Source organism: Oncorhynchus nerka, linkage group LG4, assembly GCF_034236695.1.
Source record: "Oncorhynchus nerka isolate Pitt River linkage group LG4, Oner_Uvic_2.0, whole genome shotgun sequence".
Taxonomy (NCBI): domain Eukaryota; kingdom Metazoa; phylum Chordata; class Actinopteri; order Salmoniformes; family Salmonidae; genus Oncorhynchus; species Oncorhynchus nerka.
In genome coordinates, this window is record NC_088399.1 from 8,203,735 (window position 1) to 8,220,943 (window position 17,209).

Sequence of the window (17,209 nt, forward strand, 5' to 3'; positions counted from 1 at the left end):
GGGTCTCCTAGGAGAACAGGGGGGTGAAATAGGGGGTCTCCTAGGAGAACAGGGGGTCTTTGTTCAGAATGCAGTTCTTCATTTAAAAAAACCCAATACATTATATATATTTTAAACAACTCATTGATTGGCTCAGTCATACACACTTTGGTGGGTGCTAATTAAAACAGAAAAATAACATTTTTCTTTAAATAGAAATCAAGGTTGATGTCCTATCCACCTTTTACAGAGATGTTTATTTTTTGTACCAAACGTGTTTTAAACCACAGGTAACCGTTTTGACCCGGGGTAAAATCTCCCCATTATGATTGTCACATCATAGATGATTGGCATTGAGCTTATAGGGGATGCAATATGGGACTATGGCTTCAATAAAAACCAGTTCATTCATGAAATAATTTGAGTTGTTATTTTCCAGCCGTACATGATATGATATCATGTCTGTCTTATGTTTGTTTGGACATTTTTGAAACACATTAAGTTCACACATAGATCATGTTTGAAATTGTAACCTTGCTGTGCTTCTGAAGCAACGCATTTGGCTTGTATTCATGGCATTGTCAGCCCCTTTTTCTTTGTGTCCCTCAAAATGACAGGAAACCGGGTTTGTTGGTGTAAACCCTAGGGTAGGGTCCTCACCGCTCATTGGTTAAGAACAAAATCTTTTTTTACAATGATGACCTACCCCAGCCCTAACCCGGACGACGCTGGGCTAATTGTGCGCCGCCCTATGGGACTCCCAATTACGACCGGAGGTGATACAGCCTGGATTTGAACCAGGGACTGTAGTGACGCCTCTTGCACTGAGATGCAGTGCTTTAGACTGCTCAGGAGCCCTGTCGCGCACTACAGCCTGGATTTGAACCAGGGACTGTAGTGATGCCTCTTGCACTGAGATGCAGTGCTTTAGACTGCTCAGGAGCCCTGTCGCGCACTACAGCCTGGATTTGAACCAGGGACTGTAGTGACGCCTCTTGCACTGAGATGCAGTGCTTTAGACTGCTCAGGAGCCCTGTCGCGCACTCTTACCACATTCTTACAGTGGGTCGTGTAAAGGGATAGTTCACCCAAATTACAAAATGGTATATTTGGCTTCCTTACCTAGTAAGCAGTCTATGGACAGCAATCCATGCTGTGGTTTAGTTTCCTTGGAACGGTTTCCACATGCTAACGATTTAGCAGTTGTGGCACAAATCCCATTCAAGTCAATGGACCGATATTAGCATTTTCTGTGCATTATCTTCAAAATCATCAATAAGTTACTTTTTTTCTGAGCTTCACAAACAATTTTAGATACTTTTGGATAATTTGGAAATTATGTGCTAAAAATGCTAATATCGGTCCAATGACTTGAATGGGATTTGTGCCACAACTGCTAAATCGTTAGCATGTGGAAACCGTTCCAAGGAAACTAAACCACAGCATGGATTGCTGTCATAACTTATTCACAGGGTGTCATTTTGTAATATGGGTGAACTGTCCCCCTTGAAATCATACCATCATTTCCCATTGACAACTAAAGAGAAAATAAATACGAAAATATATTTATATATATTTTTTTAAATATTTACAATTAACTCAGTGATGGTGTTGAATCCCACTGACTTGTCTGAAATCTCAACCAGATTAATATCACAAGAGAACGGAGGCCCTCTAGTGTCTTCTTGACCCTTCTCTAAAGCCTTTATCTGGTAGTGAAGCTTCAAGCTGGTTCGTATACAAGTAGAGGGAAAAAATAAAAATAAAAATCAGTGATGTCTTTTCTATGATGATGATGATGAATGTCATTGCAAGTGACCAAATACATTTCCCCTTTGATGGACAATGAAGTTGTGAATCAAACTTAAAATGTTATGACAAAAAGTGCAACATACGTTTTTTTTTTTTTTTTTTCATTTCTGATTGGTAGAAAAGTCTTTATTGGTTCAGATGATATGACGAATGGTGATAAAGGCTTTTCTTGCTCAACCTACTTGGAGTAAAAAAAAAAGGGTCTTTAAATCGGCAGACATTGTTTGTATGGCTATAATAAATAGTGTGGTTTGACTGAGCAGGGGGTGGTTCAGGTTTGACTGAGCAGGGGGTGGTTCAGGTTTGACTGAGCAGGGGGTGGTTCAGGTTTGGCTGAGCAGGGGGTGGTTCAGGTTTGGCTGAGCAGGGGGTGGTTCGGGTTTGGCTGAGCAGGGGGTGGTTCAGGTTTGGCTGAGCAGGGGGTGGTTCAGGTTTGGCTGAGCAGGGGGTGGTTCAGGTTTGGCTGAGCAGGGGGTGGTTCAGGTTTGACTGAGCCTTTGTATGTTAAATAACTAGTTGTTCAGAAAAGCCAAGTCCTTTCTCCCTTATTTGAAACCTCAATGAGTCATGACTTCTGCTGTAAAGTCCACTGCCTGACGCAAGGACCAGGGTCGACGATGAGCATCAGTCCGCTGCCTGACGGAAGGACCAGGGTCGACGATGAGCATCAGTCCGCTGCCTGATGCAAGGACCAGGGTCGACGATGAGCATCAGTCCGCTGCCTGACGGAAGGACCAGGGTCGACGATGAGCATCAGTCCGCTGCCTGACGCAAGGACCAGGGTCGACGATGGTATCAGTCCCAGGGTCAAGGACCAGGGTCGACGATGAGCATCAGTCCGCTGTCTGACGGAAGGACCAGGGTCGACGATGAGTATCAGTCCGCTGCCTGACGCAAGGACCAGGGTCGACGATGAGTATCAGTCCGCTGCCTGACGCAAGGACCAGGGTCGACGATGAGTATCAGTCCGCTGCCTGATGCAAGGACCAGGGTTGACGATGAGTATCAGTCCGCTGCCTGACGCAAGGACCAGGGTCGACGATGAGCATCAGTCCGCTGCCTGACACAAGGACCAGGGTCGACGATGAGTATCAGTCCACTGCCTGACGCAAGGACCAGGGTCGACGATGAGTATCAGTCCGCTGCCTGACGCAAGGACCAGGGTCGACGATGAGTATCAGTCCGCTGCCTGATGCAAGGACCAGGGTCGACAATGAGCATCAATCTAGCGTGTGTTTTGCAAAGTGTCCAGTCGACAGTCGCTCTGGATAAGAGCGTCTGCTAAATGACTTAAATGTAAATGTGGTCTGAAACATTGGCTCAAATAGTTAGGGGGCCATGGCAGTGCTGATACTCCAAGGGCCCAAGTAGCTGGTCCCCGAGCCCCCTTATCACGGTCTCTTAACACTGTCAGTCTTTGTGCATTTACAGGTATTTTTTTTAATCCTTTCTTCTAAGCAAAACCCAACATGGGCCAAAGAAATATGAGCTTGCTCAGAACGTTTATAGCAGCGTAACAAACGATGACAAGCGAGAAAGCTTTGACACGAAACAGGGGCTTTACATATTTGTTTTCCTTGCTCTGGAAAGAGAGACATCGCACATAGTCCTTGGCTAAAACGCTGCTGTGTGTGTGTGTGTGTGTGTGTGTGTCCCCAGTGGTAAAGAGCATCTGCCCCAGTCTGTAGAATCACACACACACACTTCCTCACCACTCATTTCATAGAATTCCAACCAATTCCTCTGTTCCACCATTTTATGAGAGTTTGTTAGACTCCCATAGAAAAGGGCTTGGCACTAACTCCCCACTGGGCAAGCTGGCTTGTTGTCCACTACTCAAATGACATTAGATTGGTTGGTATCTGTTAAGGCACAAGCAGAGTACATTAAGTACATTAGTGAAGCAATAAGGACTTAGGTGATTGACAGCTGTGGTCAGAATGAAATGGCACATTTTCCCCAAGAGATTGAAAGAAAAAATAACTTCAGTCATTTAATTTTTGGTGTCATCCTCAATTTTTTAAAATTTTAAATGCATATACTACCATTGAATTGATGTTGTGTCTGTGTATATATTGAAAAAATACCTAATTGGAATCAATTCAAATTGATCATAAAAGACAACATTACCTGAGGTCTACAGCTCCTGCAAGCCTCTTCCAGGTTTTTGTGCCAGATGATTGCAGAGAATCTGGATCCCGTCTGAAACTTGTAAACATTACCTGTGAAGCAACAAGACAAGAGGGCTTTGGAGTTCGACCTAAAACAACCGAACCATTTGATTGAGCTAATTAAGGTCAGACCGAGAGTATTGTTTATATCTCCTCCCCAGTCTGATATCGTAACTTTCTCTATGCCATAAAATCTACACAATCTACAACACATAATAATGTAGATAACATGGGTGGTGGAACACGTAATAATGTAGATAACATGGGTGGTGGAACACGTAATAATGTAGATAACATGGGTGGTGGAACACGTAATAATGTAGAAAATATGGGTGGTGGAACACGTAATAATGTAGAAAACATGGGTGGTGGAACACGTAATAATGTAGATAACATGGGTGGTGGAACACGTAATAATGTAGAAAACATGGGTGGTGGAACACGTAATACTGTAGATAACATGGGTGGTGGAACACGTAATAATGTAGATAACATGGGTGGTTGAACACGTAATCATGTAGAAAACATGGGTGGTGGAACACGTAATAATGTAGATAACATGGGTGGTGGAACACGTAATAATGTAGATAACATGGGTGGTGGAACACGTAATAATGTAGATAACATGGGTGGTGGAACACGTAATAATGTAGATAACATGGGTGGTGGAACACGTAATAATGTAGATAACATGGGTGGTGGAACACGTAATAATGTAGATAACATGGGTGGTGGAACACGTAATAATGTAGATAACATGGGTGGTGGAACACGTAATAATGTAGATAACATGGGTGGTGGAATAATAATGGATAACATGGGTGGTGGAACACGTAATAATGTAGATAACATGGGTGGTGGAACACGTAATAATGTAGATAACATGGGTGGTGGAACACGTAATAATGTAGATAACATGGGTGGTGGAACACGTAATAATGTAGATAACATGGGTGGTGGAACACGTAATAATGTAGATAACATGGGTGGTGGAACACGTAATAATGTAGATAACATGGGTGGTGGAACACGTAATAATGTAGATAACATGGGTGGTGGAACACGTAATAATGTAGATAACATGGGTGGTGGAACACGTAATAATGATAACATGGGTGGTGGATAATAATGTAGATAACATGGGTGGTGGAACACGTAATAATGTAGATAACATGGGTGGTGGAACACGTAATAATGTAGATAACATGGGTGGTGGAACACGTAATAATGTAGATAACATGGGTGGTGGAACACGTAATAATGTAATTTATTTGGAACCGTGTTCCTGTGTGTGGGTGGCAGAAATATTCACACTTTATCATGTTGTTGCACTGTGCGCATTCCTCTGCATTTATAGCTACCATTTGGTAGAGGGCGTAAAAGATCTTGGCTAATTTTATTTTGTGGCTGGCAGTTGGCATGAACCAATTTATCGCGTAAAAATTGCGACCTCCCCTATACACAATACGTGGTGGATATATAAATTCAGCCGGCAAAGCTGGATCCGATGATAAAATATGCCAGTGTTTCTTGACCAGAACCTCCCACTTTTCGCAAAAATGGTAGCTAGGGATGCAGAGGATGTGCACAGTGCAACAACATGATAAAGTGTTTAAACATGATAAATGTCCATGTGGGCTCTGTTATGTCGGTAAAACCACCCGCTCTCTCAAACAGAGAATTGGTGAACATAAAAAATTCAAATCAGGAGAAACGGCAGGGATTATCCAGTCGCTGTACATTTCAATGACCTGAAGCAGGACATTTCTACCTTTACATTTTGTGGCATAAAGAAAGTTACGATATCAGACTGGGGGGAGGTGATATCAATAATACTCTGAGTTAAAGGGAATGTTTTGGGATTTTCACCCTCCAGACATTATTGATGAAATGCCTATCTATGTTATGTTATGAATTTAAACATGAAATATGTGTCTCTTGTAGATTATTCTGACATTTTTCGTATGATGTACCCTATGACTAATGAAAACTTGCTATGTCCTCATTGAGATTTTACAGACGTGTTTAATACGCCTCATTCATACACTTTTGTCATAGTTATAAAATGCATATTGTTATATTTGGTAGCACTTATTTATTTTTCCTTTGCCTCCAACCCCCTTCCATGTGTAGAACGGATGTGGGAGGAGCCAGGTCCACATAATGGTGCAACTTTTTTTTTTAAATCTCAAAAGCTCTGACGAAGGCCGTGTGGCCGATACGTAAAGCTTATTAAATATCAGTGATGCTATCAAGAGCAGTGATGCTATCAAGAGCAGTGATGCTATCAAGAGCAGTGATGCTATCAAGAGCAGTGATGCTATCAAGAGCAGTGTGTGCGGTTTCCTTTTTCCTCAATCTTGTTCAATTATTGCCATGCACCTGCAAATTAGATTACACAGATGTGCGAGTGCCTTTTGAATAAATGTGCGCTAGAAAACCAAACTCTTATATGCCTTAGACATCCAGCAATATGTCCTGGGATCAACAAATATATTAATATACAGTCACATCCAGAATTACTAGATCCCTTGTTAAAGACAAGTATAAAATAAATAATACAAAATACTGAGCTACTGTATATTGTCTGCCAAATTGTTTTGGGGGAAAAAAATATTTAAAACTAATACAATTTCTCCTGGATAACATTCCCCCCCAAAAATGGTCTCAGAGTCTAACCTTTATCCGGGTCGTTGAGGTGGAAGATGTTCGGTCGAGCCGGGTCGTCAGGTAGGACAACCATCCAGCCCGTTACACACACCTTCTTACAGGCTGAAGATTTGTACTGCAGGGAAGATGTGATGAAGTGAGTAATGAAAACACAGCCTTCTGCCTCTAGAGGACGGCGTGTGTTTGGTTGTTGATCCAAAAAAGTATTTTTCCACTTTTACTCACATTTATTTAGTAAACTGAACATTGTTTTCCCTACATTTCATTCTAGTAAACTGAACATTGTTTTCCCTACATTTCATTCTAGTAAACTGAACATTGTTTTCCCTACATTTCATTCTAGTAAACTGAACATTGTTTTCCCTACATTTCATTCTAGTAAACTGAACATTGTTTTCCCTACATTTCATTCTAGTAAACTGAACATTGTTTTCCCTACATTTCATTCTAGTAAACTGAACATTGTTTTCCCTACATTTCTTTCTGGTAAACTTAACATTGTGACTATTATGACCACTATTTAGTTTGTGTTGAGAGAAAACACCAGCAGTAGACAGGTTCTTCAGGAGTGTATTCATTAGTGCACACCCGTAGCAAAACATTTTGTAACTGAAAACGCTGGGCAACAAAAACTGAAGTGTCTTATTGGACTAGTTCAACTTAGTCCCTCCCTGTTTCGTCCATTTGCTTCCTAGTGAATACGTGAACGGTCTCACTCACATGCTTCCTCTCGGAGGCCCTCAAGGCTTTGGCCCCGTAGAACGTCAGCGTCGAACCAGACAGAGTGATCCAAAAGCGTGTCCACGATGACAACTGGAGAATAATCACACACACACACACACACACACACACACACACGACAGTGTTGACTATAAGAATAACTTACAATGAACAACTTGTTCTTTGATCACTACAGTATGGTATAACAGTAAGAAAACATTCAACTAATAGAGAAAAGGAGGAACGAGTGGGTAAGAAAATATTGGAGAAGCAACACCTTGGACCAGGAGTCAGACAGTGGAAACATCCCTCCTTACCTTGGACCAGGAATCAGACAGAAAACACATCCCTCTTTACCTTGGACCAGGAGTCAGACAGAAAACACATCCCTCCTTACCTTGGACCAGGAGTCAGACAGTGGAAACATCCTCTCTTACCTTGGACCAGGAGTCAGACAGAAAACACATCCCTCCTTACCTTGGACCAGGAGTCAGACAGAAAACACATCCCTCCTTACCTTGGACCAGGAGTCAGACAGAAAACACATCCCTCTTTACCATGGACCAGGAGTCAAGACAGTGGAAACATCCTCTCTTACATTTAACCTTGGACCAGGAGTCAGACAGAAAACACATCCCTCCTTACCATGGACCAGGAGTCAGACAGTGGAAACATCCCTCCTTACCTTGGACCAGGAGTCAGACAGTGGAAACATCCCTCCTTACCTTGGACCAGGAGTCAGACAGAAAACACATCCCTCTTTACCATGGACCAGGAGTCAGACAGTGGAAACATCCCTCCTTACCTTGGACCAGGACTCAGACAGAAAACACATCCCTCCTTACCTTGGACCAGGAGTCAGACAGTGGAAACATCCCTCCTTACCTTGGACCAGGAGTCAGACAGTGGAAACATCCCTCCTTACCTTGGACCAGGAGTCAGACAGTGGAAACATCCCTCCTTACCTTGGACCAGGAGTCAGACAGTGGAAACATCCCTCCTTACCTTGGACCAGGAGTCAGACAGTGGAAACATCCCTCCTTACCTTGGACCAGGAGTCAGACAGTGGAAACATCCCTCCTTACCTTGGACCAGGAGTCAGACAGTGGAAACATCCCTCCTTACCTTGGACCAGGAGTCAGTCAGTGGAAACATCCCTCCTTACCATGGACCAGGAATCAGACAGTGGAAACATCCCTCCTTACCATGGACCAGGAGTCAGACAGTGGAAACATCCCTCCTTACCTTGGACCAGGAGTCAGACAGTGGAAACATCCCTCCTTACCATGGACCAGGAGTCAGACAGAAAACACATCCCTCCTTACCTTGGACCAGGAATCAGACAGTGGAAACATCCCTCTTTACCATGGACCAGGAGTCAGACAGTGGAAACATCCCTCCTTACCTTGGACCAGGAGTCAGACAGTGGAAACATCCCTCCTTACCATGGACCAGGAGTCAGACAGAAAACACATCCCTCCTTACCTTGGACCAGGAATCAGACAGTGGAAACATCCCTCCTTACCTTGGACCAGGAGTCAGACAGTGGAAACATCCCTCCTTACCTTGGACCAGGAATCAGACAGTGGAAACATCCCTCCTTACCATGGACCAGGAGTCAGACAGAAAACACACCCCTCCTTACCTTGGGTTTTCGTCCCTCTTTCAGCAGGGTCTTCCTCCGAAGGGGCCCCTCGATAGTAACACTGGCCACCTCGCTGCACGGGTTGGCACCCGAGGGGCTGGGAGAGGGATTAGGATGGGGGGGGAAAGGGTCAAAACCAAAGTTGTATGAACAGTAGGTAGACCGTGGCTTCTCTAGTACCCTTTTCACACTACTGAACCAAGCCGTACTTGGTTTTGCATCCATCATAGTCGCTGGAACGAACCATATAACCAGAACATGATAGTGTGAAAAGGGTATATAGGTCTCTGACACCCCTCGTTTCTTTGGCAGAGCTCCTCAAAATGATCAGATATGGTGTAATAACAGGATGTGACAGATGTGAATTGGGGCTTGCATGCTTTTAATTATTATTTTTTTTTTTATATATATTTTTTTACTAAATTCCACTAAAGTTGAGAGTAGAACAAGGGGCATGACCAAAGGAAGGCTATTCTGAAACTCTCAGTCTTAATAAACCAGACCAGGAGAGGGGAGAACAGTAGGTAACCCAGCGGACAAAATTAGGCCGGGAACGTCATAATTACGTCATTGTTACGTTGTAAAAACAAATGGTTTTCTGGTTGTAGAGTGGTCAGGGAACCAGATTAAGACCCGAAAAAATATGTCTTCATTACATTATCGAGACATCAGAGAAAGACCTCATATTTTAGATATCTGGTCAGACATGTTGTTATACAAGTTCAAAAATCAGACCTTCCTTATATAATTAGTATACAACAGGAAATGATGTCATTCCAACCAATTTTGCCCACTGTTTTATAGGCGATTTAGTTATTCAGACTTTCTAGGGATTATGGAAGAGGGTGACGCATGGGATCGCCATGCCAACCAAAAGCTGATGACGATAAACGTTAGCCTGATCTTGACCCCGTTCTGATCCCTCTGTAGCAGAGAGTTGACATTGGTACAATGGGACAAAAGCTAACTTGAGATAATATGTGCATTACCTTCAAGGTTTTGTGTAAACAGTGTGCATTGATATCAGTGGAAGAGTCGCAAGTATGTACATGTTTAAAAAAAGTGTTTTTTTTTTTTAAGTTAGGATTTGGCCCAGTCTCCGTCAATGAGTGCATGGTATAATGTAGAAATTACAGTAGAACATTTTCCATGAGAACCCTGAAGAAGCACACTCCTCTCGCCACAATGGTTCTCATTTTAAATTCTCAGTGAAACACCCTCCCCCGAAGACAAACAGACAGCTTAGGGTCAACGGTCCCCAAAGTAAAGGAAATCAGAAACACCATCCCAAAAGACAAGAGTCAAGGAACTATGTAGCATTTGTCCAGGTCCTTTGTCCCTTTTCCCCTTGGAGTGTGGAGACGAGGGACTCAAAAGTCTGTGATGGTGATATACAGAAGGAAGGAAGGATGCCCCCGGGTAGAAGTTTCCCCTGTTCCAAGCTACATCTTTCCAAACCACAACCCCTGAAACCCCAACCTTAAAGGGGAAGTTCAGGATGATACAATATAACGCTGAGATAGATCCTAAAACGTGTCTACGCGCAAAGAGAAAATGTCATCCGTAGTTTGTTTTTCTTTAAACAGCCACTACAAACTTCAGCCTGCGCCATCTTAAAACCATGCAGAGTAGATACTTCAGCCTGCGCCATCTTAAAACCATGCAGAGTAGATACTTCAGCCTGCGCCATCTTAAAACCATGCAGAGTAGATACTTCAGCCTGCGCCATCTTAAAACCATGCAGAGTAGATACTTCAGCCTGCGCCATCTTAAAACCATGCAGAGTAGATACTTCAGCCTGCGCCATCTTAAAACCATGCAGAGTAGATACTTCAGCCTGCGCCATCTTAAAACCATGCAGAGTAGATACTTCAGCCTGCGCCATCTTAAAACCATGCAGAGTAGATACTTCAGCCTGCGCCATCTTAAAACCATGCAGAGTAGATACTTCAGCCTGCGCCATCTTAAAACCATGCAGAGTAGATACTTCAGCCTGCGCCATCTTAAAACCATGCAGAGTAGATACTTCAGCCTGCGCCATCTTAAAACCATGCAGAGTAGATACTTCAGCCTGCGCCATCTTAAAACCATGCAGAGTAGATATTTCAGCCTGCGCCATCTTAAAACCATGCAGAGTAGATATTTCAGCCTGCGCCATCTTAAAACCATGCAGAGTAGATATTTCAGCCTGCGCCATCTTAAAACCATGCAGAGTAGATACTTCAGCCTGCGCCATCTTAAAACCATGCAGAGTAGATACTTCAGCCTGCGCCATCTTAAAACCATGCAGAGTAGATACTTCAGCCTGCGCCATCTTAAAACCATGCAGAGTAGATACTTCAGCCTGCGCCATCTTAAAACCATGCAGAGTAGATACTTCAGCCTGCGCCATCTTAAAACCATGCAGAGTAGATACTTCAGCCTGCGCCATCTTAAAACCATGCAGAGTAGATACTTCAGCCTGCGCCATCTTAAAACCATGCAGAGTACATAAAAAGAATATCCCCGTCATGCCCATACATTTTTAAGCTAGCAGTGGCCAGTTTGTTGTGCTGTTTAAAGTTAAACCGGACCATGGATTCCAGTTTCTCCTGGCCCATAAACTACTAGCAGGGTGAGGAAACCATCTAACATCAAATTGTAAAATAGCGAACTTCCCCTTTTAAACTATTAAACCTGTGAATAAACTGACCGTAGACCAGGGGTTAGGGGCAACTTCCACCAACAGTGTGAAGAGACTGAGTGAGACGGACGCTGCATGCAGTGACAAGAGGTGACCGCGTTACCCCCCCCACCCTTCTTTTCCCGGTGATGAATGACCTATGACCCTAGAACATGTGACATAACCCGACCCCACCACCACCACCACCACTGTACCTGTAAACATAGCTGCGGCTCCGAGGTGAATTACGTAGAGGGACCTTCCAGTTGGGGCCCAGAGTGGCATACATGCGTCCCCTGTGCACATTGTCAATAGTCAGTCTGAGTTGCCAGGAGGGTCACTGCTATTTGGTTTACAATACACAACCCTCCCCCTCCCCCCACACACTTTCTCACAAGTGTACCTAATAGTTCTGATGTTTAAACCAGACCTGGGACAAATATGTCAAATACTTGATTTAGTTTTCACAGTACAATGAAACCAATTAAATAGTCCCCAAAGCACAAATGAAGCGCAGTGTATTTGGACCCAATCAGTGATTGGAATTAAAAGACGAGAAAATCGGGTTGAGAATAATTTTACACTACTTGTCGGACGATGAAAACCGCGATCACGTGAGAACGTTGGTCGACACGCAACGCTGGGACATTTAGAACGAATGATATCGTTCCTTAGTGAGTTTTATTCAGCGAGGTCGACTTGACACGCTCAGACAACTCATTTTGCAACAATTTAAAAAACAGGGTGCAACGTTAATATCAGGCTTGTAAATCCCTTTGAGATGATAAACATGAGCAACTACGTATACACTATTAGTAAATCATTCAACGAGGTACAGTTCAAAATCGGCACATTGTACGTATGTCTGCTTATCTATGACTACGTCATTCACTAATAGTGTGCAAATAGTGACCCATTTCAAAGTCATAACAAAAAAGGAACGGTATAAGGTTAAGTGCTGGGTTGGGTTGCCATGTTTATAAAACTAAACGTCAGATGGTACCAACCTTTCCATCCCTGGCGAGAGTTCCTCGCCGAATGAGCTTTCACTGCTGCCTACAGAGGAGACAGGGAAATACTGCTGTCACGGACAGACACTGCTAACTGGCAAACTCACACTACCCAATACTCATATTCTGAGCTTTACACAGCGTGTAAAGTGAAAGTTCACTCCAAAATCAATGTTTGTCAGAAATATTCAGATGAGTCCACACTGCCGTGAACTACACTTGGTTGATGACGAACACGAGCAAACAGTAAGAATTGGGGAGCTTTTGAAGCAGGTGCAAGAGGAAGCCTGTATGGTGAGAGAGCAGTAGGGTGGACATGGCCAGCACCACATGGCCAGCACCGCGGTAGGGTCGACATGGCCAGCACCACATGGCCAACACCGCGGTAGGGACGACATGGCCAGCACCACATGGCCAGCACCGCGGTAGGGTCGACATGGCCAGCACCACATGGCCAGCACCGCTGTAGGGACGACATGGCCAGCACCGTGGTAGGGACGACATGGCCAGCACCACAGTAGTGACGACATGGCCAGCACCACATGGCCAACACCGCGGTAGGGTCGACATGGCCAGCACCGCGGTAGGGACGACATGGCCAGCACCACACGGCCAACACCGCGGTAGGGTCGACATGGCCAGCACCGCGGTAGGGTCGACATGGCCAGCACCGCGGTAGGGTCGACATGGTCAGCACCACACGGCCAGCACCGCAGTAGGGACGACATGGCCAGCACCGCGGTAGGGTCGACATGGTCAGCACCACACGGCCAGCACCGCGGTAGGGTCGACATGGCCAGCACCGCGGTAGGGACGACATGGCCAGCACCACACGGCCAACACCGCGGTAGGGTCGACATGGCCAGCACCCCACGGCCAACACCGCGGTAGGGTCGACATGGCCAGCACCACACAGCCAGCACCGCGGTAGGGACGACATTGCCAGCACCACACAGCCAGCACCGCTGTAGTGACGACATGGCCAGCACGCGGTAGGGTCGACATGGCCAGCACCCCACGGCCAACACCGCGGTAGGGTCGACATGGCCAGCACCACACAGCCAGCACTGCGGTAGGGACGACATTGCCAGCACCACACAGCCAGCACCGCGGTAGGGACGACATTGCCAGCACCACACAGCCAGCACCGCTGTAGGGACGACATGGCCAGCACCGCGGTAGGGACGACATGGCCAGCACCGCGGTAGGGACAACATGGCCAGCACCGCGGTAGGGACGACATGGCCAGCACCGCGGTAGGGACAACATGGCCAGCACCACAGTAGTGACGACATGGCCAGCACCACATGGCCAGCACCGCGGTAGGGTCGACATGGCCAGCACCACATGGCCAACACCGCGGTAGGGACGACATGGCCAGCACCACATGGCCAGCACCGCGGTAGGGTCGACATGGCCAGCACCACATGGCCAGCACCGCTGTAGGGACGACATGGCCAGCACCGCAGTAGGGTCGACATGGCCAGCACCGCAGTAGGGTCGACATGGCCAGCACCGCGGTAGGGACGACATGGCCAGCACCACACGGCCAACACCGCGGTAGGGTCGACATGGCCAGCACCGCAGTAGGGACGACATGGCCAGCACCACACGGCCAACACCGCGGTAGGGTCGACATGGCCAGCACCGCGGTAGGGTCGACATGGCCAGCACCGCGGTAGGGTCGACATGGCCAGTACCGCGGTAGGGACGACATGGTCAGCACCACACGGCCAGCACCGCAGTAGGGACGACATGGTCAGCACCACACGGCCAGCACCGCGGTAGGGTCGACATGGCCAGCACCGCGGTAGGGACGACATGGCCAGCACCACACGGCCAACACCGCGGTAGGGTCGACATGGCCAGCACCCCACGGCCAACACCGCGGTAGGGTCGACATGGCCAGCACCGCGGTAGGGTCGACATGGCCAGCACCACACGGCCAACACCGCGGTAGGGTCGACATGGCCAGCACCCCACGGCCAACACCGCGGTAGGGTCGACATGGCCAGCACCACACGGCCAACACCGCGGTAGGGTCGACATGGCCAGCACCACACAGCCAGCACCGCTGTAGTGACGACATGGCCAGCACCGCGGTAGGGTCAACATGGCCAGCACCCCACGGCCAACACCGTGGTAGGGTCGACATGGCCAGCACCACACAGCCAGCACCGCTGTAGGGACGACATTGCCAGCACCACACAGCCAGCACCGCGGTAGGGACGACATTGCCAGCACCACACAGCCAGCACCGCTGTAGGGACGACATGGCCAGCACCGCGGTAGGGACGACATGGCCAGCACCACAGTAGTGACGACATGGCCAGCACCACATGGCCAGCACCGCTGTAGGGACGACATGGCCAGCACCGCGGTAGGGACAACATGGCCAGCACCGCTGTAGGGTCGACATGGCCAGCACCGCGGTAGGGACGTTATGGCCAGCACCGCGGTAGGGACAACATGGCCAGCACCGCGGTAGGGACGTTATGGCCAGCACCATAGTAGTGACGACATGGCCAGCACCACATGGCCAGCACCGCTGTAGGGACCACATGGCCAGCACCACATGGCCAGCACCGCTGTAGGGACGACATGGCCAGCACCGCAGTAGGGACGACATGGCCAGCACCGCGGTAGGGTCGACATGGCCAGCACCGCGGTAGGGTCGACATTGCCAGCACCGCGGTAGGGACGACATGGCCAGCACCATGGTAGGGTCGACATGGCCAGCACCGCGGTAGGGTCGACATGGCCAGCACCGCGGTAGGGTCGACATGGCCAGCACCGCGGTAGGGTCGACATGGCCAGCACCGCAGTAGGGACGACATGGCCAGCACCACATGGCCAGCACCGCTGTAGGGACGACATGGCCAGCACCGCGGTAGGGACGACATGGCCAGCACCGCGGTAGGGACGTTATGGCCAGCACCGCGGTAGGGACGTTATGGCCAGCACCATAGTAGTGACGACATGGCCAGCACCACATGGCCAGCACCGCTGTAGGGACGACATGGCCAGCACCACATGGCCAGCACCGCTCTAGGGACGACATGGCCAGCACCACATGGCCAGCACCGCTGTAGTGACGACATGGCCAGCACCGCTGTAGGGACGACATGGCCAGCACCGCTGTAGGGACGACATGGCCAGCACCGCTGTAGGGACGACATGGCCAGCACCGCTGTAGGGACGACATGGCCAGCACCGCAGTAGGGACGACATGGCCAGCACCGCTGTAGGGACGACATGGCCAGCACCGCAGTAGGGACGACATGGCCAGCACCGCGGTAGGGTCGACATGGCCAGCACCGCGGTAGGGTCGACTTGGCCAGCACCGCAGTAGGGACGACATGGCTAGCACCACATGGCCAGCACCGTGGTAGGATCGACATGGCCAGCACCGTGGTAGGATCGACATGGCCAGCACCACAGTAGGGACGACATGGCCAGCACCAGGTACGCGTGACCTTTGCTAACACAGAGATGTGTGGATGTCTACAAACCTGGCTACATCTTCAAAGGACATTTTAGTATGTGGACCACGTTATTGTTCATAGAATTAACTTTATGTCATCTTTATTTAACTGGGCAAGTCAATTAAGAACAAATTCTTATTTACAACGACGGCCCTACCCCGGCCAAACGCGGACGACGCTGGGGCAATGGGACTCCCAATCACGGCCGGATGTGATGTAGCCAGGATTCGAACCAGGGACTGCAGTGACGTTTCTTGCGCTGAGATGTTGATGATACTAGTACTCATTCTTTCACGTGTGACTCTGCTGTGGTGTTTGATCCTGTGTGGTATAAACACACACATTTCTATGAACCAGACATGAACCAGACATGACTTCCGGCGCCGACAGAGATGGCCGCCTCGCTTCGCGTTCCTAGGGTCTATTGTTTCCAATGGCTTTGGTCTTGGTTAGACTCATTTGAGTTCTGGACAAATGTCGGACAAACTTCGACTTTGGAGTGAACCATCATTACATTAAACTAAGTGTTTGCATCAATACAAAGTTTGCATCAGACCCCCCCCCAGAGGGAAATTTAATCCAAAAGATAGGCCTAGAAGAAAAGGCTGAAGTAAGGACAAAAACATGAAATACAATTTAATGGGGAAATATAGATTGAACTCGGTGACTGCATACCCTGCTATGGAGACAGACTATAAAATATATGTTGCAGACAAGACTTCAAGAAAAGCGCAATTAAAAAGTGAGGCTTTGTGGACATCTTTCAACATGTGGTATTGAGGTTGTATGAGGTGTGTGTGTGTGTGGGGGGGGTACCTAAAGACATCCCGTTAGATATGGCCATGCTGTGTGGGTCATTTCGAGCTGGGCTCTGGGACTCCAGGAAGCTGTCATCCAACAGGTGGCGTGGCTTCTCAATGGGGAACGTGGCGCTCTTACTCTCCACCATGCCATACGCCATCATACTAGGGGGAGATGGAGAGAGTCAGGGGGGGAGAGAGTGGAGAGAGAGAGGGAGAGTGACACATGGAGAGTAACAGAGGGAGAGAGTAAGT

The 17,209-nt window shown here is 47.7% G+C and overlaps 1 protein-coding gene across 2 annotated transcripts in view; it reads right to left on the bottom strand.

The window, feature by feature from the left end:
• Positions 1-2,605: 2,605 nt before the first annotated feature.
• The window catches only part of LOC115117730 (ras-specific guanine nucleotide-releasing factor RalGPS1-like), a 311,343-nt gene continuing 296,739 nt past the window's right edge, over positions 2,606-17,209 (bottom strand). The window contains exons 13-20 of one of the 2 annotated variants that reach the window (XM_065017197.1): positions 16,971-17,119; positions 12,667-12,715; positions 11,875-11,955; positions 8,998-9,094; positions 7,353-7,445; positions 6,642-6,747; positions 3,922-4,013; positions 2,606-3,653 (exon numbers count right to left, since the gene is read on the bottom strand). In XM_065017197.1, the coding sequence (XP_064873269.1) occupies positions 3,624-3,653; positions 3,922-4,013; positions 6,642-6,747; positions 7,353-7,445; positions 8,998-9,094; positions 11,875-11,955; positions 12,667-12,715; positions 16,971-17,119 (697 nt within the window). In that variant the 3' untranslated portion in view covers positions 2,606-3,623. The remainder of the gene's footprint in view (positions 3,654-3,921; positions 4,014-6,641; positions 6,748-7,352; positions 7,446-8,997; positions 9,095-11,874; positions 11,956-12,666; positions 12,716-16,970; positions 17,120-17,209) is intronic. The other variant, XM_065017198.1, reaches the window with a different exon arrangement.